Source organism: Macrosteles quadrilineatus, unplaced genomic scaffold (genome assembly GCF_028750875.1).
Source record: "Macrosteles quadrilineatus isolate MER2022 unplaced genomic scaffold, UCM_ALF_1.0 Scaffold_3__2_contigs__length_128488019, whole genome shotgun sequence".
NCBI classification, from domain to species: domain Eukaryota; kingdom Metazoa; phylum Arthropoda; class Insecta; order Hemiptera; family Cicadellidae; genus Macrosteles; species Macrosteles quadrilineatus.
Genome location: NW_026542596.1, coordinates 79029514 through 79044585, shown reverse-complemented (window position 1 = coordinate 79044585; position 15072 = coordinate 79029514). Strand labels below are relative to the sequence as shown.

Genomic DNA, 15072 nt, shown 5'->3' with positions numbered 1-15072 from the left:
TAATTGTGGATTACTCTTAAAGTATACCAGAATTTTATAAATGTAATAGTCCAAGCAAACTAAACAAACTTACATAGGGATCGTTAAAAAAATTGCAAGAAAACGTTTTATGGTTTCATTTTGTAGAGTTGGGTTTGCAGAATGACATACTAAAAGTTGCCAACAATCGGTGCACGAGAAAACCACTAAAATCACAATTTAAAATGGCGGCTTTTTCCAACATTGGACAAATAAAAAAAAAACATATTTCACATGCATTTGTTATGCACATTTTTTGAGATATTGACTTGGGACCACCGCCTGTATTTATTGGGTGGTTAGTACTTCATTTTGATAGGGAACATGTTTTTGGCCGCCATCTTGGATCTGCTATATTGGACATAGATAATTTTTTTTCAATGTAATGATAGTGTTGTGACACATCATTACCAACTACATTTTTACACCGATTTCAATGCCGAAATCCGTTTTTAAATATCTTTATTCATTTAGAAGATATATTCAAACAAAAACTCTCCACCATACATTTCTTATGGACGTTTCGTAGTTTTATAATTGTTTTAAAATTATTTTTTTTATATCTCCAGTTCTTATTGACGCTTGTAGTTCGTTCTAGGCTTAAAATATTCAGTAATGTAAGGGCTTTCATTTGAGCTCTTGATCATTAAAATCAGACGAGTTAAAGACCAGCTACGAACCTCAGAACAATATTAAATTTAACTATTTAGAAATATATTTTTATTAAAAGATTTATAACTCGGGTTGTTAATACGTCTCCAAGTTCTTTCTGGTCTCAAATTACTCAGTGAATGTTTAGCTTTGATTTTATTAATCACTAAACAAAATCTGACAATTTTAAAATGAGTCATGGTTCTTAATTCAACATTAAAATGTATTTATTGTGCAATTTGTCTTTGGTTAAGGACAAATATCCCAAACCCTAATAACTCCCGGAAAGTAATCCATAGCTAAAATAAAAGTCAATAATTTGGCGAATTATTTAAGACTATAAAGAGTTTTGGGAGTTATTTAGAATTGGGGATATACGTCTTTAACTAAAGACAAATTGCACAATAAATACATTTTAATGTTGAATTAAGAACCATGACTCATTTTAAAATTGTCAGATTTTGTTTAGTGATTAATAAAATCAAAGCTAAACATTCACTGAGTAATTTGAGACCAGAAAGAACTTGGAGACGTATTAACAACCCGAGTTATAAATCTTTTAATAAAAATATATTTCTAAAAAGTTAAATTTAATATTGTTCTGAGGTTCGTAGCTGGTCTTTAACTCGTCTGATTTTAATGATCAAGAGCTCAAATGAAAGCCCTTACATTACTGAATATTTTAAGCCTAGAACGAACTACAAGCGTCAATAAGAACTGGAGATATAAAAAAAATAATTTTAAAACAATTATAAAACTACGAAACGTCCATAAGAAATGTATGGTGGAGAGTTTTTGTTTGAATATATCTTCTAAATGAATAAAGATATTTAAAAACGGATTTCGGCATTGAAATCGGTGTAAAAATGTAGTTGGTAATGATGTGTCACAACACTATCATTACATTGAAAAAAAATTATCTATGTTCAATATGGCGGATCCAAGATGGCGGCCAAAAACATGTTACCTATCAAAATGAAGTACTAACCACCCAATAAATACAGGTGGTGGTCCCAAGTCAATATCTCGAAAAATGTGCATAACAAATGCATGTGAAATATGTTTTTTTAATTTGTCCAATGTTGGAAAAAGCCGCCATTTTAAATTGTGATTTTAGTGGTTTTCTCGTGCACCGATTTTTGGCAACTTTTAGTATGTCATTTTGCAAACCCAACTCTACAAAATAAAACCATAAAACGTTTTATTGCAATTTGTTTAAGGTCATATCCTATATTTCTCCGACTATAAAGTGAAGGCATTGTTAAAATTCTATATGTTTCAAAAAGCGGTTTACATGACTTTTTTTTTGTGTGTAAATGATAAGATTCTTAAAAACTTCTTAAGAAATAGAACGAAAAGGTCAGTAACCTGTCCTACTACAACTATAGGCCATCCAATTTTAACTTGGGAGACATAATTAGACAATAGACAACATTCTTTTATTTTTAATTTCTACTAAGACATTTGGTCGATTTATATAAACATTATAAACTCTTTTAAAGTTAATTATTTGTTGAAGTGAAACATTTCATCAACAAACTGCAATAATAGTAACTTAGGATGTAAATCTGTGCCGATTTAAAATCAACAGATTTAAAATCCGCGCCAGGCAATGGACAAGTCATCCAACCATGACGTAACGCGGAAGGAGGATACAAACATCCAAGGACTGGAAAACCGTTGGGAGCCGTGCTGTGTGCAAACGTCTCGTCGTCTCTCGTGGTTCAGTGCTCGCAAAATCAACATGTAAAGTCGCGTTTGTCGCTGGTGTAGGACGATTTTATTAATATCTTCATTCGTAGCTCGGGAAATTCGCGTTCGGGCGAAAATTGTACGTGCATCAAATGATCGCAATTGTAAAAATTTCGCCGAATTGCAATTGGGGGTGTGTTTTATTAGTATTAAGTCGAGACAGTTGAGATGCCGGATTGTTTGTTCGCGTTCGTGATGAAAATTCGTACATGCATCATATCGATAGCAAATGTCAGTTTCTAGCGAATCGTGGATCGTCGTGATGGTATTTTCAATTGAATCATTAAACGCCAGCTCGAAAAACAAGAATTAATAAGTCCTACACCAGAAAAAACCGTGTTGTGATATCCCGCTCGGTCAGACAAAAGTCACAAATCACCACGAGTCAGTTTTTAAATGTTTCGTCCGTGTGAATCTTTCGTCAGCGTGAATGTGAATGTGTCGACATGTGTACGTAAGTAAATGTATTGTGTTATTTGTGTTTTAATATTAAAATAGTCATGCCAATCTGCCACATTTTTTCACATGTACCACTAGTTTTACAAGTTATAAATCGTGTCCTGTTTGGTTTGAATATTTCATATTTCGTTTGGTATACCTTGAGCACATGGTCACAATTCAGGATAAAAATGTTTAATTGAATTTTATCATGTCATACAAAGAGTATAAGTCATAATAGTGATCTTAGTCAAATTGAAAACTATTTATTAAATTGATTTGAAATGGTATATTAATTTTTAAGAGCAATGTTTATCTGTGATATTAATTTTGTGTGCTGTGTAAAGTCAAATTCTATCATCATCTGTCAGTAACGTAAAACTGTTACAACTTTGTTCTTTCTTAAATATTTGGATTTAAATCATTTCTGAAGTATATATAGAGATCTGAGAGTGTTTGATTGTGTATCAAATTCAGTTTTGAACCAGAGCATTGTCCCGGTTGAAGGGTAGGATTCAAGACAGGCTATAAGGATAGGCTTCCATTAACGCCAAAAGTCATTTTATTAACACAAATTAAACAATCGACTCAGTAGTCGATTTGGCCCAGTTTGCCACTGAGCAATAAGGTGTGTTATACACAGAACTACGAATAGCCCCTTTGCATATTTAAGTCAGCTGGCCAGTTGTTAATATATACACAAATTTGGGAAGCCTAATAGCCTAAAAAATAGATTAAATAAATCAAACCTAGGTTCCCGAGGCTCTGCTATCAACATTTTAAGAAAACAAAGGAAGGTCCAAAATCTCAATCAATACTCTCCATTGTTTACATGAAGTGTCAGTAGAACAAAAAACCCTTGAATTATCATTGATACTTGTAACAGCTGTAAATATTTGAGTGACAATATACAAATCTTATTCTTTCAACAATTTTATTAATTCTCCTGTGTTGGTCTTTGTCAAGGTAATCGGCTTAACCGAACAATTGCAATAAAATACAATATCAGTCAATTGTCTATCATTATATAAATTATTACATATTAGTTCAATCAGTGTTTGGTATTACCATTTCATTACTACTGAATCATTGCCATATTTAATAGAATTTCAACAAGAGTACGTTTTGCATTCAGAGTATTGGTTAACATTTTATTACATTTTAAGGGGTGTTACACTATAAGATCATTGAAGGTATTTACAGGAGGACATATCAGACCTCTCACGGTCTATAAATCGGATTTCTGGGGTATTTAATTACAGGGCCCACACTTAACATCTTTATTTCCACTGCGCAGCTCTGTGATTTAGTCCTCAGTTGTCTGATTAAATTTAATTAAATTTCATTTTCAAACCCCACCAGGGGGCAACTTTTTGTTATATTCACACCTGTATGGAATATTTAAATTGTATTACATAGAGGTGTGAGGTGATTTAATACTTGATGGAATTATCAATTAAATAAGGAAATAAGGTAGTTTTATTTCCTTACGAAAGAAATAAGTAAAGACGTTTTTATTTTTCTTTACAAATCACAGAATAGGAACCATTATTACTCAACAGAACGCTCCCTAGTTCTACTGAGAGTACACAACAGGAAGTATCCCCTGGACCCCTGCTGCTGCAATCTTGTACTGACAGTAGCTTTGTGGCAGCTGAGGGGAGAAGACAACTTGCAGCCGTCGGAACTCATAGTTGCGGAACATCTGCAGACGACAGGTGACCAAGTTGGCCCAGGCTAGTCCCAGGGCAGGCACAGTCACACTGTGTTCTCCCCTCCGGACATCAGAAACCTGTCAACGTGAATAATCCAACTGTTACTATACATTATAAATAACCAAAGTACCCCCGCCGCAGCAAACCTGCAGACTAAGTGAATTTCCATTTACCAGTATTGTATTTTAAATTAAATCCCTAGGTTTGCTGCTACAGGGAGGGTAATAAAGTGTTTTTAGTAAAATATGAATAGCTTAGTTTAAATAAATAAATTTGCCAAAATAAGTTTGAACAAAATTTATATCCATAAACAAACAAACTACAACAGTTTACTGAATTCTCCATAAGAATAACATTGGAATTTCTAATTCTCAATTTCCTCTGTAACCAATATCCTCAATAGTGTAAAGAGAAATTTTGAAATGTTATGCTGTGACCAATTTTTACCCCATAAACCCCCCATAACACCCTGATCCCATACTCCGATCATGCTGGTTTGCAAACTCATTCAAGTTTATCTCACCCTACACCTTCAAGCCAAATTCCATCAAAATCAGGCAAAAATTACTCAAGTTATCATATTCACAGAAGTATATCTAATATATAAAATTCTCGTGTCACAGTGTTTGTCTGCAAACTCCTCCGGAACGACTTCACCGATCGTTATGAAATTTGGTGTGTAAATTCTGTAGGTATGCGAATCGGACGTAAACTATTTCCCGTTTCGAAATTCTTAAAAGGGCTCCGCCCCAGTGGCTCTGGAGTTTCCCATGTTAACCTTATGAGAAATGGAATTAATGAATCTTAACAGCTGTTTCAATTAAACAAGTTGGTTCTGTTCTATGATGTTCAATAGCATTAAAGTTACAAGGATTACCAACAGGGTGCAGCACTATTATTTCTTTTACATTTATGACAACAGCTAATTTGCAACCAAAAGGTGAGTGAGCGTAGCGAACGAACTTCAACCTGGAGGCGAGTTAGCGTAGCGAACGAGCTAACCTGAAGGCAAGTGAGCGCAGCGAACGAGCTCCAACCTAAAGGTGAGTGAGCGTAGCGAACGAGCTCCAACCCAAAGGTGAGTGAGCGTAGCGAACGAACTTCAACCTGGAGGCGAGTTAGCGTAGCGAACGAGCTAACCTGAAGGCAAGTGAGCGCAGCGAACGAGCTCCAACCTAAAGATGAGTGAGCGTAGCGAACGAGCTCCAACCCAAAGGTGAGTGAGCGTAGCGAACGAACTTCAACCAGGACGTGATTGAGCGATGCGAACGAGATCATCTTTAAAATTAAACGTAACGGTACTTTCTTTCCATCGGTCTGTCTTAGGGGAAACCTATAACTTAGGCGATACGAAGTTCGCCGGGTCAGCTAGTTTACATATATAAAAATTTAAACAAATAGTGTTTTGGCCTCTAGTAAGTAGGAACATCAAAATGAAAAAGTATATCGGTCCGGGGCCTAGGTCTTAGCGTGCCACCTACTAGCTACCGGTACTTCCCTATAGTGAAACTCGCTAAAAGATGGAGGGTGTTGTAGCTCGCAAATGGCCGACAAACTAATAGACTGAAGAGTAGGCTATGGTTTGAAAGTTTTTTTTGTTGTCACGAGAAAACAAAACCCGTGATAATTTTTAAATAACATCAACCAAAATTCCCATTCACTGAAACATACAAAAAATACTTAGTACTAACCCACCAAAATAAATTAATTATTTTTTTCAGGTTATTTTTTGCAAGATAAAAACAAAAAAAGAAAAAATCCTCATCTTCATCCTCAAAAAAAAAAAAAAATAATAAAAAAATGTTCTCATATATTTCAGGTGAGCTCTCCCACCGACTAAGCCTAACATAAGTAAACTTAATATGGATTGCACACGTATGGGAATCAAACTTGCACCTATGGAGAAAGACCACAACGCTACACTCCGTGCACCGACCTGAGCCACCATATCACTATCAAGACGACCGGGAAGAGTGCCTCGAAAAGCAAACGGCAACTCTAGCCCTAAAGCAACAGTCTGTTGTGTTTGCAGTATGGCTACCTCACTGTGAAATGTAGTAATGATCATTCGTGACAAGATATAAATGGGTAAAGAAACACACACAAAAATGTTCACTTTGAATTAAAAATTTAAAAAATACATAAACAATAACGGGGAGAGTTTTAAAATGACCACCTGACCTGATTTATGCACACAACCGCAATGTGGTGAGTGTTGGCCAGTGAGTGTAGTTGACGAGCCAGAGTCCTCAGATCCCTCGCCCTCTGTACCATCTCAGCGTGTGTGTAGTCAGCTCTGTATATGGCTGCTACAGAGTCTACCACAACAAGGCCGATACGTTGTTGTCTCAGCAACTGCGGCAGCCTCGTGCCCACACACTGCTGCAGCTCCAACTGGACCAAACATGTAAGTAAACTAGTACGCCTACACCCGAGTCAAGCATCCAAACTAATAGGGATCGAATGCTGTTCAATTACTTAAAATGGTTCACAATACCTGCATATAGTAATCCTTTGTTGCTGAATTTTGGCAACTAGTTTCGGTTCTTCTGAACCATCTTCAGGCCTCAAGGTGTCAAGTAATCACTTCATTCGAAGGTCGTTAACAAACAGAGTTCAATAAATAAAACATATACAAAACACGATAACACGGAACAGACACACATTAAAAAAGAACACGAAAAACACGAAGGGACATTGACAATCGATCGTGACCGGGCTGAGGTAAAGTCTGATTGTCAATGAAACTAGTTGCCAAAATTCAGCAACAAAGGATTACTATATGCAGGTATTGTAAACCTTTTTAAGTATAATACAGTATTTCGGAAGCTAAACAACTATTTTTAAAATGAAGATATTTAATTAGCCAGAAATGCCTTTTAAAAATATTAAACAATGTGATTTCTCAACTCTAATTGGTAATTTATTGCTCCCAGGATCACAAAAAAAGAGTGATCATATAACACCAATAAGATAATCTCTTGCGATCACAATTTAGTACACAACAACCTCAAAGAGAACCGACAGAACACAGTTAAAGAATGGACTCTCAAACAAAGGCTATTGCGGTTATTCCAAATTTCCCAGTCTTCAAAGCTTAGGCACTCCCTGTTTTTTCTGGTTTTCCAATTGGCTCGTTAGTATTTCACAAAGTAACGTTGTTTATACTATAATAACAGTAACATATTTTTTTCCAACAGGTTTTACAAAAAGCCCATGTACAAAGCCTGCTGACTATGAAATGACATTATTGCTGCATTTCTTTATTATTTAGTATAATACTGTGGCTTATTCATTAAGCATACATAATGTGTTGTTTTGAAACGTATCCCTTAAATTCTCCATCAACATTTTAAAGGCTAGGCATTTTATAGTTTGAATAAGGGATCAGTCTTGATGTCACCAAACAAGAGAGTATCTAATATTGTATGGTTGAATTATAAAAAAGGGCCAAACAGTTTTAAGAAAATATAAATAACAACTGATTTAGTAACATTTTAATTGCTGATAAGCATCGCTATGAATAAACCTGAGTAAAAATCACAAGCTACATAATGAGGATACTTACAGCATCGGCGATGTGTTCAACAAAAATGTTACTTCCAAATGTTATGTTCTTAAACCTTCTAGCACCAGGAAATGTCTTGATCAGTTCGTTGAGCCTCACGGATGGAAATCTATCTTCAGTACAAATAAAAACTGCTCCTGTAAACAAACTTGTTCTTAAAAGCTGCAAAAAATGCTCACTTTTTGGTATTTCAGTTTATAGTTAGGCCTATTCTATAAGAGGTTACAGTTAATTAATTTTTACAGCACATCTACAGTGCTTTGTTGTAAAGACAAATGTACAAAACATTTTGAAACCAACTAGACAATACTGTATTTAGTCTGTGTTCTTCTAGCCTATGTCTTGACATAATTTAATTGTAGCTCGCAAATGGCCGACAAACTAATAGACTGAAGAGTAGGCTATGGTTTGAAAGTTTTTTTTGTTGTCATGAGAAACATTAAATTAAACATTAAACATTAAACCCTTCTCTTGAGAAGGGCCTGAAATCCTTAATGAACTGTTCTGAGGACGGCTGTCTGCAACGAGGCCAAAACAGCTGTATACACAGAAGACCTAGTTTTTGGTTTTAGTGACCATTGAAGTCTTACTTTTAACGTGACTATTGCCTAACTTACCAGCATAGAGACCTCCATTAACGTGACTATTACCTAACTTACCACATTGCGACCTCCATTAACGTTACTATTGCCGAACTTACCACATTGCAACCTCCATTAACGTTATTATTGCCTGACTTACCACATTGCGATCTCCATTAACGTGACTATTGCCTAACTTACCACATTGGGACCTCCATTAACGTGACTATTGCCTAACTTACCAGCACAGAGACCTCCATTAACGTGACTATTGCCTAACTTAACACATTGCGACCTCCATTAACCTTACTATTGCCTAACTTACAAGCATAGAGACCTCCATTAACGTGACTATTGCCTAACTTACCAGCATTGAGACTTCCATTAACGTGACTATTGCCTAACTTACCAGCATTGGGGCCTCCATTAACGTGACTATTGCCAAACTTACCAGCATTGCGACCTCCATTAACGTGACTATTGCCTAACTTACCACATTGCGACGTCCATTAACGTGACTATTGCCTAACTTACCAGCATAGAGACCTCCATTAACGTGACTATTGCATAACTTACCACATTGCAACCTCCATTAACGTTACTATTGCCTAACTTACCAGCATTGAGACCTCCATTGACGTGACTATTGCCTAACTTACCAGCATTGAGGCCTCCATTATCCTGAGGCAGTTGACATGTCAGTGACAGTTGTAGACACAGTTGTGTCTTGCCTGCTCCACTGTGACCTGCCAACTCTGTGACCCCTCTTGTGACCAGACCTCCTCCCAGCAGTTGGTCCAAAGCAGTACACCCTGTGCTCAGATGACCCCATCTTCCAGGTATACTTGAGTTTGTTAATTGACCTCCTAAAAACATTTTTTTAATGCAATTGCAAGTATACTAATAATACATTTATTAATTCATTAATATGTTCATAATACGATTATTTAAAACATCCTGGATGTATAGTCTATCAAGTCCTCGACAGCATAGTGTGGGCCTATAGGCTCTTTAATCTAAATTCAAATTGGCCTAGTCCATAAATTAAATATGAAAAAGGCAACATTCCTTCATTACTAAAAGTAATAGAAAAATTTCACCTTTCAAGTAAAAAATATGGAGGTTTTACTCAGTTAAATATGATTTTTACTTGCGGTATAAACTTAGCCTTTTTTCAGCACAGTTAAGTTTTAAATTTTAGTTTTTGGTATTTTTTCTGGAATGTGTACTTAGTAACCCTATTTAGACATGTTACAAACCAAAGATTAATGATGGATGAATGTGTATGTCTTACATTCTTCATAAGCTAATTATTTCTCTATGACAGTTGGTTACAGATCTTTTTCCTAATCCCCGCAATTAGTAAAAGGGAGATTTTCATAGTAGCCTACCTTCTTGGAATATTACCTGAAATAAATTCTCTTGCTCGCATTTGTTTAGCAGCAAGCAAATAAATCTGGTTGACATCCTCTGCAGTAAAGGTTCCCAGCGAGAGAAGGTCACATCTGGATGTGTCAAGGATTGCAGTACATGTTACTAGTCCAGCTGCAAAAAATATATTTTAGATAGCGTACCAGTAAAAATTAGATATTGATTAACGGTACCAGAGAACGTTTTACTTTTGTCAAGCCGCTTTTACACCGGGTTTTCAAACAAAAAGTTGCAAACTTTTATTACAAACAGCAGTTGCAAAACAGTAGTTTCAAATAAAAGTTTGCAATTTTTATTTCATGGTTTTGTTTCCATGTTTAATGAAAATGTTTGGAATACTTTCGACCTTGATTATGATTCATCATTGATTGAAAAAAAAACTTCCACTTGGTTTTCCCATCGTCGGCCCCTGATCCAAACTTTTTGCCCTTATTAGATTCTCTGTTAAATTCAATTATGAGGTTCCTCGGTTCCTCATTTTATTTTGGACCTCTGTCTCGCTTAACCCTCCGAGTGTCCATAGTTTAGGCCTTAATGTCCACCTATTTTTGGCGCATTTGCAAGGTTTTATTAAAACGGATCTGAGAAGCTTAAAACAATGTTAATTCTAATGTTCTATATACCATTTTGTTTGGAAAATCATGGGCTTCAATATTATATATAAAACATAAGGAACATTTTTTTCAAAAAAAAAATTTTTAGGTAAAAAAAAATATTAATTTCGAAAATAAAAAAAAAAAAAAATAAGTTTGCGCTCAATGAAATTGTATAAATTATAGGCCTATAAATATTTGAAAATAGCCACTTTGTTCTAAATTTTATGAGGATTACAAATATATAATAATATAAGGAAGTAGATTTGCAAATAAATAAGTTATGGGCAAAAAACAGATTTGAGTACATAGCGTTTAGCTAAGAATGCATAGCCTAACCATAGCTAGGAATCTGGCTGATAATTTACATCAATATCACTACCTACTTCTTCAGGATCATCAACCAACACTTCAAAACCACTTAAATCTTCTTAAAATGCAACACGTATATCACTACTTTTGATTTTTAACACTAAAACAATGATAAACGTAATAAAACACATCAGTCATCGGTCCGAGGTTAACCGCTGCTGTTTACAAATACACGCGACACGCACGTCAGCTGTCTGCTACAATTAACGATCGGCTCAGAGAACGTACAGCGCTGAGACAGACCTCTGGAGAAAGCTTAGAATATTACGGAAAGAACGATACCTAACTCGATCCAGTTCAATTTGATTCAGTCAGTCATAGAGCCTTCGCCGTAAACGATGTCTGCGTGTCGAAAAATCGACAAGTAACACTACACAAAGTGTGCTGCTTGTCGAATTTTCGTCAAGTAACACTGGGAGGGTTAAGTTCATTTCCCGTGAAATGTCATTCCACGCATAGTTTTTCTTGTTTTAGTTTTTATAGTCAGACATAGTTTGATTCCACAGCACTTGCTGTTCTCTGTACAAGCTAATTAACTTAATAATATTGTAATCTCCCCACTCCATCTCACTCAGTAGATTTTCCATCACTCACAACTCGCACGACACGAGATAAGTCACAACAAACATGAGGTAGCTAGTAGCAGTCCAGACACTAGACAGGGTTAATAACACTGAGTCGTGACACAGGGTGGTGTGAGTGATCATGTGAGTGAGAGCGGAGGTGGCAGCGTAGGGGATGGCGGAGAAATGTTTCTGTTTCGTGTTTCAACAGCTCATAGTGACCGAAACTAGTGTTGCAAACAAAGGTTTGCAACTCCCTATGATCTTTACCGACTTCAAGTGGAAACAAAAATTTCTGTTGCAAACACTGAAAAACTGATTGCAACAGCAATGTTTCGTCTAAAAATGCGCGTTTTTAGAGATGTTTGCAATTTCTGTTTGCAACTCATGTTCCAAACTCCGGTGTAAACGTGGCTTTAGGCTTCTCCAACCAGCCATGGTCGTATAGACCATTGAATAAAAACCAATCATAGGTTATTAAATTATTATTTATTTGCAGTATTTACATAAGAAGCATTAAATTAATGAATAATTTACGGCTATTGATTAAAATAAAATTTTGTTGCATAGAAATAATTAAGTGATAGCCCGAAGCAACAGTTTTTCAGACACTCTTAGTGGCCTGTGAGTATAATCAAAAGCGTTAGACCTTCATTGTTACTTCTGGAAAACTGTCTTTAAAGTGTGAGTAGGCCTGTTTGATGCCAATGACATTTTTATACATTTTGAAAGGGAAACAGTCTTAACCCTGGTCTTGTTACTTCTAAAGACCTTTTTGATAGGCCTAAGTTAGATAGCACCATTAATTCATAGCTCAATGACAAATGGTAAATTGTCGGGTATTTACACTTCCATATCTGTTGGCACAAACAACCAAATAAGTAATATAGATTAGGTATTCAATGGTTGAATTCGATATATCGTTTGGTTAGTTACTTAGGCTAGGTTAACCTTACCTAACTAACCAAACGATATATCGAATAGGCCTAATCGATATATCGATCGATATTTTAATTCGGATGTTTGTGCCAACAGATATGGAAGTATACAGTGTACCAAAACTGTCTCCTTACATAGAGAACTTGAATCGTTGGGTGTACAGCCTGGAACCTGCAATAACTGACAAGAGGCTCTAAATATTAAACAGCATCAAGTTATTCTAGCATAATTGGATCAAATTAAAAACCTAAATGTAGTAACCAATACCAATACGAAAAAACACTTTACCTCTATAGAGAAACTCTGAAACCTTAGGCGGCAGTTCATCAAGTTTCAACTCCATCATAAGTTGTCATGGTATTGAAATACAATAAAACAGTAACAGTAAACAAATGACACTATGCAGGCTTTTCACAAAATGTCATGCAAGTGCTCATAAACAAGTTCTCAATCCTCACATTATGTAAATTGAGTGTCTATGTCTCAAAGTTCTTTCTTGTTATGAGTAAATAACTAATTTTCAAATAACTCTTCATTACTCATATGGTGTGAAACAATTTAACCAGTGATTGATTAACTGTATTAAAGAGTCATAATATAAATGTAGCATAGTTCAGTTGTCATTTCGTCGTGTTAATAATATTAAACCATTCAATAAACAGAAGTTATCTTAACAATAACCTTATTCATCTCCTCAATTTCAATACAAATTATCCAAAATCCAATCTTTGTTGTGTTGACTTTACTTTGTTTGTTTGTTTTGGCGCCTTCTATTTTCGTTAAAATAAGGCCTGCCAACTGATACAGAATCAAAACTTGTTTTGCTATAGAACTTGAATAAAACCATTGAATATACTAATGAAAATGTCATAGCTACTGTACAATGAAATTCTTAGCATAGTTTGATATGATATATAAGAGAGAGTAACTGTGCAAACAGTCATAGGGAGTAAACACAGATTGTTAGAACTAAGCTTGCTTACAAAATTAAAAAAATATATAATTGTAGGCTTACTCACAAAAATAAACAAATTGATTAATTGGTAAACATTTTTAATAACCCCCTAGAGATGGCTACCCTACCGCTACACCACTTAATTTTTAACTGTGACAGACCCCAACACCTTTAAATCATCAGATTATATATATTATATTATAATATATAATATATAATATATAATATGACTAATATAATATTGAATAATCTCACATAAGATCAGTCATATAGTGCTTGACAACCAGATGTTTGGGCCGTTCCAATAAAAAAATAAAATCAAATAAGATCCCTTAAAATTTAGGACCGTAGTAAAAGAAGGTGAAATCAAGTTTCTATGACATTAACACTATGACAGGGGAGGCACTTCTGAAGGGTGGTTTGGTGGGTTCCATATGATCGACAACCATATTTAAACTGATCGAAAATGAATTATTACAGTCTGATTCGAAAGGAGCGACTCTCATTGTAGATTCATAATTATTACTCAACTGAGCTGTTCAGCAAGTAAGGTTCGCCTTCAATTTGGATCTCCCACTCTTTGTCGATCTGTTTTGTTTGTCGACATTCCAGTGTCGATAAAAAGTGAAAACTTACATAACAACTGTGTCGCATCTTGTCGACATCCCAAATAACCGACATTGCATCTAAAAACTGGCATCTCATATGACCGACACTGTCGACAAGATATGACTATTTCAGTGTCGATAATTTGGAATGTCGATAATCTGGGACCCCACCATGGTGGAAGTTTACTTCTGGGGCCCATTTCATAATAAAGTACAAACTAATATTATTAGTAAATCAGCTGATCGCCCAATGCAAATCTAATGTCAATTACAAGTTACAAGCTGTAACTTGTAGTTTTATGCAATAGGCCCCAGGTGGGAAGTTAGCTTCTGTTCTGAAAACCTGAAAAAGGTAGCAAAATTATATGTATGTCACTAGATTACTTTTGACCCGACTAATTGTATCAAATGACTACGGATGGAAAAACCATATGTGTACGCAATATGAGATTTTTAAATATATAATAATCCAATCAAGACGATGCAATAAACAACACTTTATAATCAATTACACATGGAATAGTTTTTTATGTGCGATCATCTAAACTGTCTCCAGAGACTCAGCATTCTGCAAACATTAAATTTGCAGACATCACATTAATGTCTTTTTAACATTTAACATCACATGTGACTAGTGAGTCTCTCTCTGGTTTGCTGCACGCCTTCTGAAAACATGAAAAAGTAGCAAAATTATATGTACGGTATGTCCCTAGATTATTTCTGACCCGTCTAATTCCTTGTATAAAGGGAATACGGATGGAAAAATCATATATGTACACAATATCAGATTTTTAAATCTATGATAATCCAATCTAGACGATGCAATAAACAACACCTTATAATCAATCACACTTGGATTGGGATATTTTTTTTAGGTACAATAATCTA

General features: G+C 35.2%; 1 protein-coding gene across 1 annotated transcript; it reads right to left on the bottom strand.

Moving 5' to 3' along the window:
• Positions 1 to 4343: 4343 nt before the first annotated feature.
• Positions 4344 to 13326, bottom strand: LOC128990372 (DNA repair protein XRCC3-like). The gene is made up of 6 exons (XM_054412717.1): positions 12910 to 13326; positions 10131 to 10268; positions 9383 to 9589; positions 8143 to 8279; positions 6756 to 6968; positions 4344 to 4651 (listed from the first exon to the last, which is right to left on the bottom strand). Exons 1-6 carry the CDS (start codon positions 12965 to 12967, stop codon positions 4436 to 4438), a joined length of 969 nt encoding a protein of 322 aa, XP_054268692.1. The 5' UTR covers positions 12968 to 13326; the 3' UTR covers positions 4344 to 4435.
• Positions 13327 to 15072: the final 1746 nt, after the last annotated feature.

Excerpts from the sequence above, each read along its gene's own strand:
- LOC128990372 (XM_054412717.1), bottom strand. The coding sequence starts at position 12,967 with ATGATGGAGTTGAAACTTGATGAACTGCCGCCTAAGGTTTCAGAGTTT. Across the intron at positions 9,590-10,130 it reads AGCAAGAGAATTTATTTCAG|GAGGTCAATTAACAAACTCA; the intron begins GTAATATTCCAA and ends AAATGTTTTTAG. Across the intron at positions 6,969-8,142 it reads TTGAACACATCGCCGATGCT|TTGGAGCTGCAGCAGTGTGT; the intron begins GTAAGTATCCTC and ends TGTTTGGTCCAG.